The sequence below is a fragment of the Cynocephalus volans genome, chromosome 1 (assembly GCF_027409185.1).
Source record: "Cynocephalus volans isolate mCynVol1 chromosome 1, mCynVol1.pri, whole genome shotgun sequence".
In the NCBI taxonomy this organism is placed as follows: domain Eukaryota; kingdom Metazoa; phylum Chordata; class Mammalia; order Dermoptera; family Cynocephalidae; genus Cynocephalus; species Cynocephalus volans.
Window position 1 is genome coordinate 261,706,311 of NC_084460.1, and position 15,744 is coordinate 261,722,054.

Here is a 15,744-nt window from a genome sequence, read left to right on the forward strand (position 1 = left end):
TACAACATTCTCCACAGGCCCTTCTTCTAAGCATTTTACATAGATTAATTTATTTAGTCTTCACATAACTTTATGAGATAAAGACTGAATGAGAATTATTTCCATTTTACAGCTGAGGGAATTGAGGTGCAGAAAGGCTAACTGACATGCCCCAAATCACACACCTGAAGTGATAGGGCTGGTGTTAGAACCGAGGTAGTAGCACCCGAATCCATGCTCTTAAAATTTACTACTAGTGGATATTCCCTCTTCTAATAGGTAGATAATAGATATATTTTTGGTGTTTAGATAACATATTGTATTTTAATTAGTTAAAAACAATGGCTAAGAATTTCCACATTTTATCATTTTGTTTTTAAAATTAAACTCCAGGGCCACCCATCTTCCCCCAGTCTTCCTAGCATCCTTGAATGTCCAGTCTAAGTGTGTCCTCAACTCTCCCTGAGTTCCCAGCATTGGAATTAAAATCTTGCCTAGCTTGTACAATGCTTCTATAGTAAAATGTGCTTATCTACAAGAGCCCCCTGAAGTCAGCCTAGCTATGAATAAACTGCCTGCATTCCTTGCTTCTGTAACCTCACTTGCATATCTGCCTAGGTCACATGAATTCTGAGAAGCTGAAACCAGCAGCTCTCTGCTTAAGATATATGTTAAGAAACTGAAACTTAAAGAGTCCACCTATAAAAGGCTCTGTAAGACCTGTGTTTGGGGCCCAGAACTTCAGAGCATTAGCTTGTCCATGGCCCACTGGCACAATAAACTTGACTCTCCAACTCTCTGAGTGTCTGTCACTTTCTTGCCAAATCCATTCCATAACACCAGGACATGTTGGAGACCCTCTCTGTCTTCCTATTCACACAGTACAGTCACTTTGCATACACATTATTTACACTGTAAACCTCTTGAGAGCAGAGATCATGTTTATTTATCTTGGAAGGAACAAATTGTGCCATCTGAGTTCTTCCTCTTCCTCTCTGTGGAGAGATGCCTATGTTAATTTAAATATTTCCAATAAACAAGAGCATTTGAACTCACTGGATAAATCTTGTTTCTACATGCAACTTTCAAAATCTGAGTCAATATTTTTTAATGTCCTCTCCTGCTTGCTTCTGTAAATGAAAGCGATCCTTCCCTCACTCACTTGTTCATTTACTTCTTAAGCATTTATTGAGTGCTAAACAGCGCTCACGATTAGGAATAAAAAACAGAAAAAGGTGTGGTCCCTAAACGTTGAGGAGTTCAGTGCAGATCAATGTCTTAAGTCATTGTAGTCACTGACTAAAACTTTAAACTAAGTTTACTCTTTAAAATAATTCTAGGATTTTGAAAGACCAGTGATGTAAAAGAGTTTTTCTAAGTAATTATAAAATCAGATAGCAGCAACCTTAGTCTGAGAAAGAATGGATTTCTGTTCCTGAATTCCAATTCCAATCTCACTAGCGTATTATCATTTATTACAAAGAAATAATGTGAATGTGTCATCTATTTTTAACAATGAAAATCTAAAAATAATATCACTTGTAGAAATTAGATCTTGATGTTCTTTTTCCACAGCATACTAAAGGCTTCCTTATTACTTACATGTACACCCAAAAGTGACATTTGGAAATTATTACAGCAATTTCAGGAAATGCCAGAAAAAAAAAGGACAAAATCCATTTTTCTTTGGCAGACCTCTTCTTATGGCTGAGGAGGAAAATATAGTCAGTAATTGTAAAATTTGATAAAGAAACATTCATCTTAGATACTGGCCTTTACTGATGTTTCAGGAAGATAATGAGGATTTCGCAGCTTGGTAGTGATGTAGAAGCGGAAGTCAGGCGCATATTCAATTGTAGAGTCCCCAAGCCGGATACATGTGCTCCCACCCTGCTTAAAGGTCTGCTTTAGTAGAAGAGGTTCCAAAATAGGATCTAGTTCTTCTCCAACATTTTCTAGTAACACTGGAGTAAAATCAGAGAAAGATTTCATGTTATTTTAAATATCAACTGTCAACATTCAACCCTCTGAGTTCTTTCAGCCTTTCTAGAATGCTTCTGTTTCTAGTTATCCATAAAATTATTTTTGTCTTCTAAATATAGGGAAATGATGTCATAAAAATAATTGCATTCTGTGGGAAGGCTTAAGAGGCCTGATTCCATACCCCTTAGCCATAGTCCTGCTCTGTGTTCCCCACTTGACCTGAGATTCACTATGTGTCTAAGTATGATGGCAGTGAAGTTCATTCAACTGAGACACCAGAGAAAAAGCATTTCCAGGTGTAGTTATTTAAACGTTTACTTTATTTTTAATCATAAAAAAATAACTTATGCTTCTTATAGAACATTGGAAAATACAGGAAGGTATAAAGAAATTAGAAAACTACCTCTAATCAGATTTTTCTTAATTTCTCTCTCTCCCTCCCCTTAATTATTTTGTGTAACTGACTCACACCATATCTAGGTTGATAGAAAAATGACACAAAACTATGTATAACTATGATAGTTATTTGTTGAATAAATTTCTTCTCTTCAGTATTTTTTATTCATCTTTTTCTACACACAGTTGAGATTAAACAATATATCAAATTTTGCATCCTAATTATTTTGCTTGACATTATAGCATAACTATTTCCCTACATAATTAAAAACTCTCATAAAGATGCTTTTAATTATTGCATAATAGTTTATCATGTTAGTGTTCTCCCTTTTTTTAAACCAGTGCTCTATTACTAGGTATTTGGATTGTTTCCTGTTCTGAATATTATAAATAGCACCGTATACAAAACTTTGCATTTCAGAATATTTTCTTCTGATAGCATTCCAGAAGGAGAATCCCCTGGATCAAAGATCAGTGACAATGTTAAGGCTCTTGACACGTGTGCAGAGTTGAAGTCATATTTTGGTGTTTGGGGTGCTATCATAGCCACACTTGGATCATGGCGCTGTGTAGGAGTTCCTTAAGGGACCGGGTGTGCAATCTTGATGGGACGGAAAGGGCACGGGACATGGAAATGACAGGTATTTGGATCTCTGTTGCAATGAAAGCATAGACCTATTCTGCTCCTTCCCATTGGTTACTCCTGGCTAAATGAAATTCTAAAATTCTCTTCTTGTCAATTTCCTCCACAGATCTTACTCAAAGCAGGCACATCAGATAGTCTTTAAAATCATTTTCATTTTCTGCTTGAGTAAAATGGTTATTGTTCATGGTTAAAAAATATAAATACATCACAATGTATTAAATATGTTAATCTTCAATTATTTTGGTTGCTTCCATTTTTCCACTGTTACTAATAATGTTACAGTGTACACCTTTTTGAATAAACCTTGTGTTTATCTCTGTCTACTTAATCAGGTTGGAATCCTAGAAGTGGAATTAATGGCCAACGGTTATGAACATTTAAAAAGCCATTTACATTGACAAATTACTTTCCTAAAAAGCTGTAGAGATTTCATAGTTGCAATGAGCACTCATTTTGTTGTTTCTTTTTAAACCTATTTTCACATAATATTACTGTCCTTGCAAATGCTAGTAACCATGTTGTTGTATTTTGTCATCCTCACAACTTTGAAAATCACAGACTGTTATTACCCCAGTTTTGAAGATAAAACAGGCACAGTCAATTGCAGCAAAATTTTCAGTTAACTCAGCTAGTACATGACAAGGTAGGGACTTGAACTCGGCAGTCTGGCTACTTACAAGGCTCTTTAGCCACTATTTGATACTGTCAGCATTAAATACTATATTTGTGACTTTTATAATTTGACAAGTAAAAAATATTTTTAAGATTTGTATTCTGGGCAGGGTGTTTTAGCTGCTCTTTGGCTAATTATTATTTTTTCTTCTGGAAACTGTATGTTAATACAAGGGTACTTCAAAAAGCTCATGGAAAGATTCATATTATCTTTTTCTTTTTTGTGACCAGTAAGGGGATCACAATCCTTGGCTTGGTGTCGTCCGCACTGCGCTCAGCCAGTGAGCGCACCAGCCATCCCTATATAGGATCCGAACCTGCGGCCTTGGCGCTACCAGCACCGCTGCGCTCCCAGCGCTGCACTCTCCCAAGTGAGCCACGGGATCGGCCCCATATTATCTTTTAATTCTATTTTTCCATGAACTTTTTGTAGTTCCCTCATATATTGGCCCATTTTTCCATTGTGGGGTGCATTATTTACAATTAGGTTCAGTTGCATGTGTCAGAAAACCCAAAATAATAGTGATACCAACATGAGGGACTTTATATCTTATGTAAAGGGGAGCCTGAGGCAGTCAGTCCAGGGCTAGAAGGACATTGTGTCTAAATAGTGAGGGACCCAAGGTCCCACCATCCTGCTGTTTCACTCTTCTCAGCATATGGCTTTGAATTCTTTGGCCAATATGGCCTTTCAAACCACCTCCACATTCCAGGTTTCAGAAAGAAGGAAGAAACAGAAGAAACAACATCCTTTAAGTGATTTCCTGCGAGTCACAAATGGCACTCCCATTTGACCGAACTCACCCATAGTAACATGGCCGTATACAACAACAGAGGTTAGGAAATGTAGTTCTTTACTCTGGGTGCAACATGCCCAGGTAACACAGGGGGTGGTTACAGTGAGGAAATGGGTGAGTGGGTGACAGGGAACAACCAGCACTAGCCACAATATGCTGGTTTAAACACTGTAGTTGCATTTTTTTAAACATCGTTGCAGCAAATATTCCCCCTAGTTTTTCACTTGTTTTTAAATTTGTTTATGTTTCTTTTTTATAATTTAGCTTTTTGCTGTAGAAATTTTCAAACCTTTTTCAAAAGTAAAGAGAACAGTAGAAGCCTGCTGTACGAGGCTTGATATATTTTTCCATAAAGCCAGTTTTTCCAACACCACTTGTTGAATGATCTATCATTTTTCCATTAGTTTGTAATGCTTACTTTAAAATATATCAAAGGCTTACATATATTACAGTTTATTTCAGAGCTTATTCTGGTTAATTCCAAACTTATTTTTGGAATTTTTATCGGTTCTTTACTTTCTTTACTCCTAATTTAACTTTAGCATTATTTCCTAAACATTTATTTATGAGTTGACATCTTTACAACATTTTGTTTTCCCATCCGAGAAAAAGAGATGTCTTACTCGTCTTCTCTTGTTTTTCTGTAAAGTTTTGTCCTTTTTTTCACTTACCGATAAAGTCATTCTAAGCTTTTATTTTATTTGTTTTGTTTTGTTTCCTATTCCCTGGTTGACTAGAATCACTACCCACCTATTTTGGTTCTCAGTTATTATTGATTTAATATTCTTTTTGGAATATATCTACTTCACTGAATTCTTTTGTTCTAATACCTTTCAGTTAATTCTCTTTAGTTTTCTAGATACGGTATATTGTTTCTGAATATGATAATTTTGTTTCCTCTTTCCAAATGTTACAGCACCATCCTTGTTTCTTGTGTTATTGCATTGCAAAGAACTTTCCTAACAATGTTAAGTAATAATAATATCAATTTCTCATTTTCATTTTCACATGATCAGATTTTTTAAATCTACTAATTTGCTAGATTATTATGAACTGAAATTCTATTGAGAAATATTATAACATTTAAGTTTTGTTTAATTGCCTCAATATTTAGCAATGTCAATCTTTTGCACAAAATCTGATATTTATAGTAATGTTGGCTAAAAAGTAATATTTTATTACACTCACCCTAATTTATTTCCTAGTTTGAAGTGTAGTTAAGAATGTCTATATTAATATATATAAGAATATTTTTGAAGCTAAAGTATACATTATGAAACTTAAATATTACACATTTGATTCCTTTCCCCAAGAGTAAAAATTTATTGTCTTCCAGGTAGACTCAAGTCTTAAGCTGTTAGGAAAACTTTTCATAGCACATTGATTTCAAAGAAATATGTTTTCAGTATTGAATCCTTATCATGTTATAAGCCTCACTGGAAAAGTAAAAGCATTCTAAATGTAAAAAAAAAAAAAAAAAAAAATCCATAGGTCATGTATTACCTAGAATGCTATCCTTAATTTAACTATTTTATTTTGACTCTAACTTTTGACTCCTTTATTTTTTAATTAAATCAAAATACGTCTCACATTAAAATTAGAGAAGCAAATTCATGAGACAGACTTCTCTTCATATGTTTATCATCAACATTAGTAATACTCTGGTTTAGGTAAAAACTTCATTCCTCATTCCCAAGTGTCAACACATCATGGTATTTATAAAGCTTGTAGGAAACCAAGACTGGGAAAGCAAGCACACAGCTGCTAATATGTTTGAGTAAAGCAGATCACCACCTCACTTAAAAACAAATAGTTATCCCTAGCATCAGAAATATAAAGAGAAACAAATGTCTTTTCAAATTCCTTTTACACTCAGGACATTAAAAATAATATCAGTTCTTTAGTTATGAATTATATACATTATCCTGTTATGACTTCAGATTAATAGAGAAAAATTCTTCTGCAAATTAGGTTCAACTCTTGTAGCATAATTTATTCAAAGTAGATTCAACAATTGCTGAGTACCTACGGGATGCCCTCAAGCAGCTTGTAGGTGAGAAACAGTTATGTACATAGTAATAAGGGCAATAGTAGAAATTTGTAAAAGCTTCAGTGTCTGGCACTTCATTGGAGAGGTTGAGATGTCACAGAAAAAGAGGCATTTGAGCTGTATCTTAAAAAGATGAAATTTAAGGGAATTCAGCAGATGGATGGAAGGGCACAGCCAAAAGCTGAAGAGATGTGAAACAATGCCATGTTGGTATAAGTACTGCCTGCTCCCCTGTATCCTGCACTCCCACCTTCTAATCTTCATTTTACCTGTAATCTCTCCCTTAAACAGTAAGCTCCATGAAAGCAGAGATCAAGCCTGTCTTGTTCATGCTGTGTTTTCAGTGCCTACTGCAGTGGTAGTTGCAAAATAAATGTTAATTAGATGAATGAATGAACATAAACACGAGCAAATGAAAGAAACATTAAACAAGCAGGAGTTTTGAATCCCTGATTTGTTATATACAAGGGGGAAAGAAAGTAAAGTGCTGGGAGATAAGATTTAAAAAGGAAGGAAGGCTTAAATATCATTGATTTCACTGTTGATACAAAGATTTCTCTTCATAGATTCAATGGAAAATCATTAAAAGATCTATATACAAATTGATTTCATCAGCAATATTTATATGATTATATTCTATGCACACCTCATCCATTGGCATAGCCAATACAAAGGTACCTTTATTTTCTAGAGCATTAGCATTTTTTTTTAAGCAGCAGAATAATTTTTTTCAAAGAAGATCTTATCTTAAAATTAAATATAAAAAAGAAAAGGGAGCCCTGCTCTGGTTGAACCAGAGACAGGTGAGTGAAGTAAGTGAGACCTCTGCCTTCTCAACCCAGGCTGCCTGTGAGGGACAACAGATCAAAAGCCACTGTCCCTGCACAGGCCAATATCTAAAGATAACTTCTTAAATGGAAGAGTCTTTAACCATTTATGTTTTAAAACTATAACAGTAACTGATTCTTTTACTAAATGGTTTAATATAAAAATAGCTATAAATCTGCCATCTGTTTTCCCTTTCTAAAAGAGATCAAAACTTTTCACATCTCTCTGATGGTTAATATTAGAAGGCATTGTAAATAATCATTAGCCGTTTTAAAAGTATTTCATTCCAAAAAGTTGGTTAAATCAACTGAAAGAAAGTCTTTCTTGTGTGATACAATAAGCACTGGACAAAGACGTGGGGACTAGTTACAGTACTTCCCTTAACTGGCTGTAGAATCTTGGTTAAGCCAATTAGTTAATATTCTCTAATATCTCACTTACCTTGTTAATAAACAACACGGTTGGAATTGCTATTGGATTTCAATTTTTATGGCCATAACTCAAGTAAGAAATACATTTTATATCTTGACTTGGTACACATACACACATATACACAAAAAAATTAAAATTTTGTGAAATAATGCTTACCCTTGCTCTATGCTATGCAGCCTAATATTTTCTATTCTTTTCTATTGCATTTGATGAACAAAATGTTGGTCATGACCCACTAAATTGGTTAATTCTCCCATGGTTGTGACCCATAATTTGAAAAACACTAGACAGAAAATCTCTATGGCCCTTGATACTTTAAAATTATGAAATTCTAACATCAAAATATGTAACCAAGATCATAGAAAGCTTCAGAATGCCAAGCACATGGTACATGCTCATTTGTCACTTAATTGTCTTTTCTATGTTCAGGAAATTAAATATTTAAATTAAATTAAGTAATTTTAATTACTGGAAGTATTTAAGGTGGCAGTTCCTTCAAAATATCTTCCCTGATTCCTCTGAATTCTCTTAGTGCATTATCTGTGCCTTTCTAGTTATATTCTATTAAAAGATAATATGTATAAACCACATAGTAAATGCTCAACAAAAAACAACATAAATCAAGCACTTATCAGACACTGCTCTAAGTACCCAATGTACAGTAACTCATCTTCCTCACACTGTATATTTAAAGTACACATGGGGAAACTAAGTCTCAGGAAGGTCACTGAACCAAACACTGAGTGACAGAGGCAGGTACTCTGAATCTGGAGCCAATGCCCCTCCCCATTAACAGTTTACTGGCCCTAGTAAGGGTTAGTGATGGATGTTTACTTTCTATTTTTATCACAGTCACACACACACACACATTGCAGTTACGCATATGCATGTATATATATGACCCTGATATTAAACAAGCAAAACATTTGATAGTAGAAATCATGTTCTCCGTTTTTATTTAACTCCTATATCACCATGCTTTACTCTAAGAACACCAGTTGAATGAATGAAATGTGTGTTTATGTGTCTGTTTCTGCGTGTTCATTACATAAAAAATTTTGAAGGGAGACAGATTTTTTCATTTCATGCTTACCCTAACAGAACCTAAAATTGTAATTAATGTTTGAAGTATAACTCCTTATTAATATGCACAAATAAGATGTCTCTAAGACTACCTGGTGTATTATGATTCTTCCATATTCCACTAGCTCTAATAGCAAGTGTGATTTGCTGAACTTGTCCTGGGACTAAACAGGTTGTAATTTCATAAGTGTTTACATATTTTGGTCATGTAAATAGTCAAAACTTGATAGATTACATGAATTTAAAACATGACTAATAACCCCATTCACTCAAATCACAAGTATTCTGGTTTTTGCTTTGACTAATATAACATCTGCATAAGAGCTTTATTGAAAAATATTTGTCATGTTTCTAATCTCTCCATTGTAAAATGGCAGATAATAGCCAGGCATTTAAAATCTGAACTCTCTTCTCCGCCACTTTTGTAGGATAAGTTGAAAGAGGAATAAATAGATAATTGGACTACTGTTGTGTTAAAATACTATTGAATACCAAGTGGCCCTTTTAATTACGGAGTGGAGCTGTGATGAGAACTAAAGAATTGCGAGCCATGGACAAAAATTAAAACAGCTGAATTAAAAGAAACATCAAAAGAATCTTGAGACAAAGAAAATCTTCTAACCTTCTGGGAGGTTTATAATCTGTAAAGTTCTCATTTGGTTAATTGTCAATAAATAGTGAAAGAGATTAACAAAGTCACCATTTAAGATGAGTCTGACACAGACATCTTTTTAAAAAAGAAACAATCTATATCATTTTGTGTTAATTGTGCCCTCTCCAGGCATTTGCATAATGCACACTTGTTATTCAACTACATACCAGGAGTTCCAAACTGGATGCAATTTTCCAGAGTCCTGACATAATCAGGGTCACTAAATTTGATTAGATGAAGACTGTTGGCTTTTTCCATGTTCTTGATCCATTTATTGGCCTGACCTTGAGGATCTATCATTAAAGGCCACCTTCTTGCATTCCTGAAACGAAGGAAAAAGATAATGCTGGTCCAGCCATGATTCGTTGCTGCACTATTTAATCATAAACACGTCACATTCTTAATAACATTTACTTTTTAGCTTATGATAAATTATATTCTGAAAACAGAGACATATAGATGGAGTGGGCTACTAGAATGGCAACTACAGAAACCATTCCACAAAGTTAATACAAGTTTTTTGTTTTACTTTTTTTTTTTGGAAAATTACAATCTCTAAATGTTAAATTACACTTTTGAAAATATTTGCTGCTTTGGTTAATTAAGTCACAATGACAATCATCAGATGGACTGAGTTGGAAATCAGGAAACTCCAGTTCTTCACCAGGCCCTGCTATTTATTAATCACGGGATCTTGGGCAGGTCATTTTACTTCCTCAGCTTCTACCTGCTATCATCTGTACAACAGGGAAAGAGAAAGGATTGGAACATCCTATCTCTGTCTGACATATAGACCATTAGAGATATAATGGACTAAAGAAAAGGTGGGAAGCATAATTTTATACCATCTAACCCTCATGATAGTCATGGACACGAAGATGTTAACATAATTGTTGACCCAAACTGGTTTGTTTCAAACACTTGTATATTTTGTGTCATGTATGTAGCTGATTATATATTTGTCTAGTGATCGTGAGTTTCTTGGAGACAGGAATATATTCTCTGAAAGTCCGGGGGTTTACGCTATGGGAAAGCTCATACCTGTTTTATTTTCACTCACGCCCCCTCCCATCCCCCACCCCCACCCCCCCACACACTCCTTTTATGGTAAGAACAAGAGCAGAACTCCATGAAGAACCCAGCTTACTTTCCAGGGTGATGGGGAGTCACAGAAGAGTTAGCTAGGATCTGCCATCACCATATGATATCTAAGCACATAGCTTTCTGCCCCATATGAAGTGTGATCAGCATTAAGATTACCGTTCTTTTTCTTTCTCTTAGAAGTTTCAATAAACACAAGCCATAATTCAGGCCAACTTCCTAAAGATATCGTCATGCCCTCCAAAACTAAGCAAAGCAAATTCATGCAGAGCAGGAGGAGAAAATAAAAGGTGACTGAGGGGAAAAAAAAAAAAGGTGGGGAGGTTACTGTAGAATATGTTCAATTCTCTCTCATTATAAAATGAATTGAGAATGTCATTGGAAAATTTGTCCCCCAAAATGGAAGTGATTATATTTTTTGGCACATAAGTTAGAGCCTGATATAAAACATGTAGCTTAGATGGTAAAGAAGATAGTCTTGTCCTCCGGTATCAACATTATATAATGTTTAGTCTACAGGTGCTGTCATAACAAAATACCACAGACTTGTGGCTTAAACCACACAATTCTGGAGCCCAAAAGTCCAATAGGAAGGTGCCAGCAGGTTTAGTTTCTCCACAAGCCTCTTTTTCTTGGCTTGCACACAGCTGCCTTCTTGATGTGTCCTAACATGGCCTTTTCTCTGTGCAAGAGTCTCTGTGCCTCTCTCTCTTCTTATGAGGACACTGATCATACTGGATTAGAGCTACACTCTTATGACCTTGTTTAACCTTAATTACCTCTTTCAAGTCCCTGTCTACAAATACAGTCACATTGGGGATCATGGCTTCAACATATAAATTTGAGGGGGATAAAAATCATTCCACAACATAAATTGCATTTAGGAAGAAAAGACAGTAGCAGATTAGATGCAATCAACTAAGAAAAAGAGAATCATATGCTTAAAAAACTAATGGGGGTGAGAAGGGAAATTAGAAATAAAATTATAAATATGTCAAAATTTTCATTCTGTCATGTTTTAGAGCCATTTTTAAGTTTGGAGGATTAAGTGTGAGTGTTAAATAGCTGTTACGCTCCTCTAAAGAAACTGCGTGACTCATCCTTCTTTCTGTTGCCTCCACATTCTTTTAGCCACAATACCCACGTTCATGCTGTTTCTTTGTCCAAAATACACTTCTTCCCCATCTTTTCATGTTCAAGTCCTACTCATCTTTCAAGGTCAGCTCAAAAGCTATGTAATCCACAAAGCCTTTCTTGATCTCTAAACTCCTTTCAAAATTCATCTATATTACATTTATGGTACTTTCATATAATAATAATATTATATTATAGTAATTCTATAATCCCTTAACTGCATCACCCCACAAAATTGTACATTCCTTTGAGGAAAGGGTTTATGTTCATTTTCCTTTATACCTTTTTCCTAGATCAAATGAAGTTTGCATTCCATAATCTACTGATATAGAAACAGCAAAAAACATCTGGCAGAAGCTATACAAGTTAAATCATCCTAAAAACTGATATTCTCTAAGAGATTATCCCTGCATAGAAAGTACGGGTCCAATGAATAGCATTTCAAAATCAGAGAAAAGGACTTCTGATGCTGACCAAGATGGGCTAAGCCTATCTTCGCCACTGATTACATCCAAAAATTCTGGACAAAATACAAAAAGCAATTACTTGCAGATTCTAAAAAGTAAATAATAAGTGAGTGGGAGAAAAAAAATCAAAATTTGAGGAATGACCAATAAGGGGATGGTGAGTTTCTGGTTTTGTTTTGGTTTGGGGGCTTTTTTCTTTCTTTTTATCTTTTGGTTTAATGGAATTGTGCACCAGGCACAGGCAGCAAAAACACAAACTAAAAATCTGAGGAAGTGACCATGAGTGAGTCAGAGTGTGGGGGGAAATCCATATTTTGTTTTGCTTTTTCTCTTTTCTTCTCTTCTGTCTCTACCCCAAGGTTTACCCCAGTCACAGAATTGTATTAGCATTTTGGAAGCAGTAGTGGTGCAGTTACCTAAAACACTGAACAAAAACCCATCTCTCTGGATAGAAGAACTAGGAAAGGAGAACTCTGTTGTGCACAGACTGTGAGAGGAATCCAGGTATTTTTCTCTCTCTTTTCTCTTGCCACTTTGCTCCAAGTGCAGCGTGGAATTGTGCAATACCACGGGAACTCCATCATTTTGGCCAGAAAAATACAGGAAAAGGGGCCCCTCGTGTATGCAAAGTGTGGGGAAAATCCTGGAGAGAAAAGACCTGAAGACAGGACTCCCCAGTTCTGTGAACAAACAGACTCAAGTCCTAGGCTCACTACCCATGCAGTGTGTGCAGGGAACACAGCTATAGAAGCACACCAAAGGCTTTGGGCTATGACATGAACTCAAGTCCCAGACTAATCCCCGTTGTTGATCCATACCCAGTTAACAACTGTATCAAACTTATTTTCCCCAAATAACATTCTCAGTGTAACATCTTTTTGATTCAGAGACAGGACAATGCTTGTGACTTTAGCTAATAATAATATTTGTTTTTAAAGATTAGGGCTTCCATAGAAAACATATTAGATGAATAAAATTTCAAAGGAGATATTCTTCAGAATAGATTAAAAAATATTAGTTTAAAATATATGTATAGGTTTTAAAATATAATATGTATATGTACAAACACTAACAATTACTGTGGAGAGCTATTTGCAACAAACGTTAGTTTAAGTAGTATCACACTTTGGATAAATATAAATCCTGAATTCTAAATGAATGAGCACTGTCATTTACTTGCTTACTTCACCATTATTTTACATTATTTTTGACAAGAAAATATTTTTCTCCACACATCTTCCTCTCTCTTACTTTCTCCCTCGAACCTTCTTGAATCCACAAATGCTTTAAAAACAAGTGGTTTCCAGATGAAAACTGAATTTTTATAGCACTCAGTGTCCAAGTTTTGAAACTGTTTGTTCTTTTGTTATTGTCTAAAGATGATTGTCATTTGATGTTCTTCAAGGTTTTTGAAAAATACAGACTTCTCACAGTGATAATACATGCTCACAGCAGTCTGCATGGAAGGACACAGAATTAAATATACAGCAGCGGGGCATTTCAGAGAGTTTTGCTATTTTCCTCTTTACACACAAATAAAAATGGACAAGGAAGGGTGGGTGTTCCTCTCAGTTACTATCGCTGCTGAAATAAACCTAGTATCTCTCTCTCCTGTAGAAATGAAAACTTACTTTTTTAAAAAAGCAGAGTTATATCAGATACGAGTATAGGTCTCATCTACTTACCATGCTGTTAAACAATTCTAATCCTTTACCAGTGAAATGTTCAGATATGAGTACAATCCAATTACATTTAATGTTATCCCTAGCCTTTGAAATTCTGATTTGCCAAGGACCTTTGGGTGTCAATAGCCCCCAAAGTTAATTATATTTTAACTTGTCTAAATTTTCTAGATTCTTCCAGTTTTCCTAAATAATTGACTCCTCACTCAGCTAAGATAATATGTGAAAAGCACTCCACAGGGATTAGGTGCTCAGTAAGTGCTCCAAGTTAGTTATTGTCGTTATCAAGCAGGGATCTCTGCAGAGTGGAAGGAGACACTAGGCAAGTGAATAAGATATTTACCTGATACATCAAAGTGATCATCTTAAACCTATTTACTGAAACCTCTCAGTTTCAGATTACCAAAGCATATTGACAAAAGAAGCCGAGAATGAAAAATGTTAGTGTTTTCCTAATAAAGTTGCTACCATAACTTTTTGCTAATATTTCAACATTTTAATAAACAAGAGCAAAGATGTAGGAGTTATGATGCATTAACATCATTTTCTACCTCCATCCCTCCCAAAATGTGAATGTGTGGTCTTGAATAATAATTACTGAAAATTTTGGAAACTTAAAAGCAGAAATATTCACCAATAGTTCTATCATTATTGAAATATGACTGAACCTGAAAGAAAGGGTACATTTTCTTGCTAGAAAATAAGATGCAATCTGGCCTCCAATGGATATAACAGTTATAGATGTCCTGCTAGGTGGAACAAAGGTATATAAATTGCAAATCAAAACAATGAAGACGTAACTACCAGTATGTGGGACACTACCAGCTATTCTCACATGTGCCTGAGGAGAGCCAAAGCTCTTTTCCGAGAGGAAAACAACAGCAACGACGATAACAAAAACGGTAAAAATTGGACTGCTATCCAGGCTGAAGTTGATTGGTCAGCTGGACAGAAGTGAAGGTAAAGTTGGACTTCCAAAATTTCAGAAATCTCCCGTTTATGTCAATCTCTAAGGTTTATTCTAACATTAAACCTCAGCTCTGAGGATCCAATCAAGATGGCAGAATAGACGGTCCCTAGCATAACTCTCTCCCACAAATCAACCAAATTGACAACTATAAAAATGTGACATCAGCCAAGCCAGGGCTGCTGGAGCTCAGAGGAAGTGGAGGAGAGACCTACGGAGTTCATGAAGGTGGGAGAAACCACCATGAGAGAAAGAAAAAGCTGCTCAGAGCATTTCGGGCCTCAGCTGCTTTAAGGCTCGAGCTGCTGAGTGCACAGAGCAGGAGCCAGCAGGAGCCGCAGCTGTGCCCTTCAGATGGAGTTACTTGGAGGCAGCAGGGGAGAAGAGGGCCTTGGCGGCCCCCAGGACAGCAGGACCACTAATAGGGTTCCTGTGGACCCACACAGGAAAGAGGAGCCAGAACAACTGAAAAAGGGGAGCCACTCAGAGGCTGGTGAGTCATCACAAGGGACCGGCCCAGCACCTGTCCCATGGGAAGTGGAGCACGGGGGGTGGGGGAGACATGCCCACCAGGAGAACACTGGGACACAGCAAGGACAGCTGATCTGCCCCCCAATCAGTGCAGGACCACTCAGAGGAGACTGGTGAGGAATGCAGAATTGCATGGGGTGCAGTTTGATGAAAAAACTCAGACCCAGATCAGAGATTTTACAGAACACAGGTGCACCTGGTCTCTGGAGAGCCGGAAGTACCTATAAGGTCAACCATTAAACCCTGAGCAGCACAAAAAGCCTTCCCTAGGGAAACAGCAGCAAAGTAGCAGTTTAAACAACGACACACTCAAGTACTGGTTCCCACAGGAAGTCGCCCCCCTC

At 36.0% G+C, this 15,744-nt stretch overlaps 1 protein-coding gene across 1 annotated transcript in view; it reads right to left on the reverse strand.

The window, feature by feature from the left end:
• DNAH7 (dynein axonemal heavy chain 7) overlaps positions 1–15,744 on the reverse strand; it is a 246,362-nt gene that overhangs the window by 64,909 nt on the left and 165,709 nt on the right. The window contains exons 49-50 of the mRNA XM_063077559.1: positions 9,686–9,840; positions 1,753–1,943 (exon numbers count right to left, since the gene is read on the reverse strand). Coding sequence (XP_062933629.1) covers positions 1,753–1,943; positions 9,686–9,840 — 346 coding nt within the window. The remainder of the gene's footprint in view (positions 1–1,752; positions 1,944–9,685; positions 9,841–15,744) is intronic.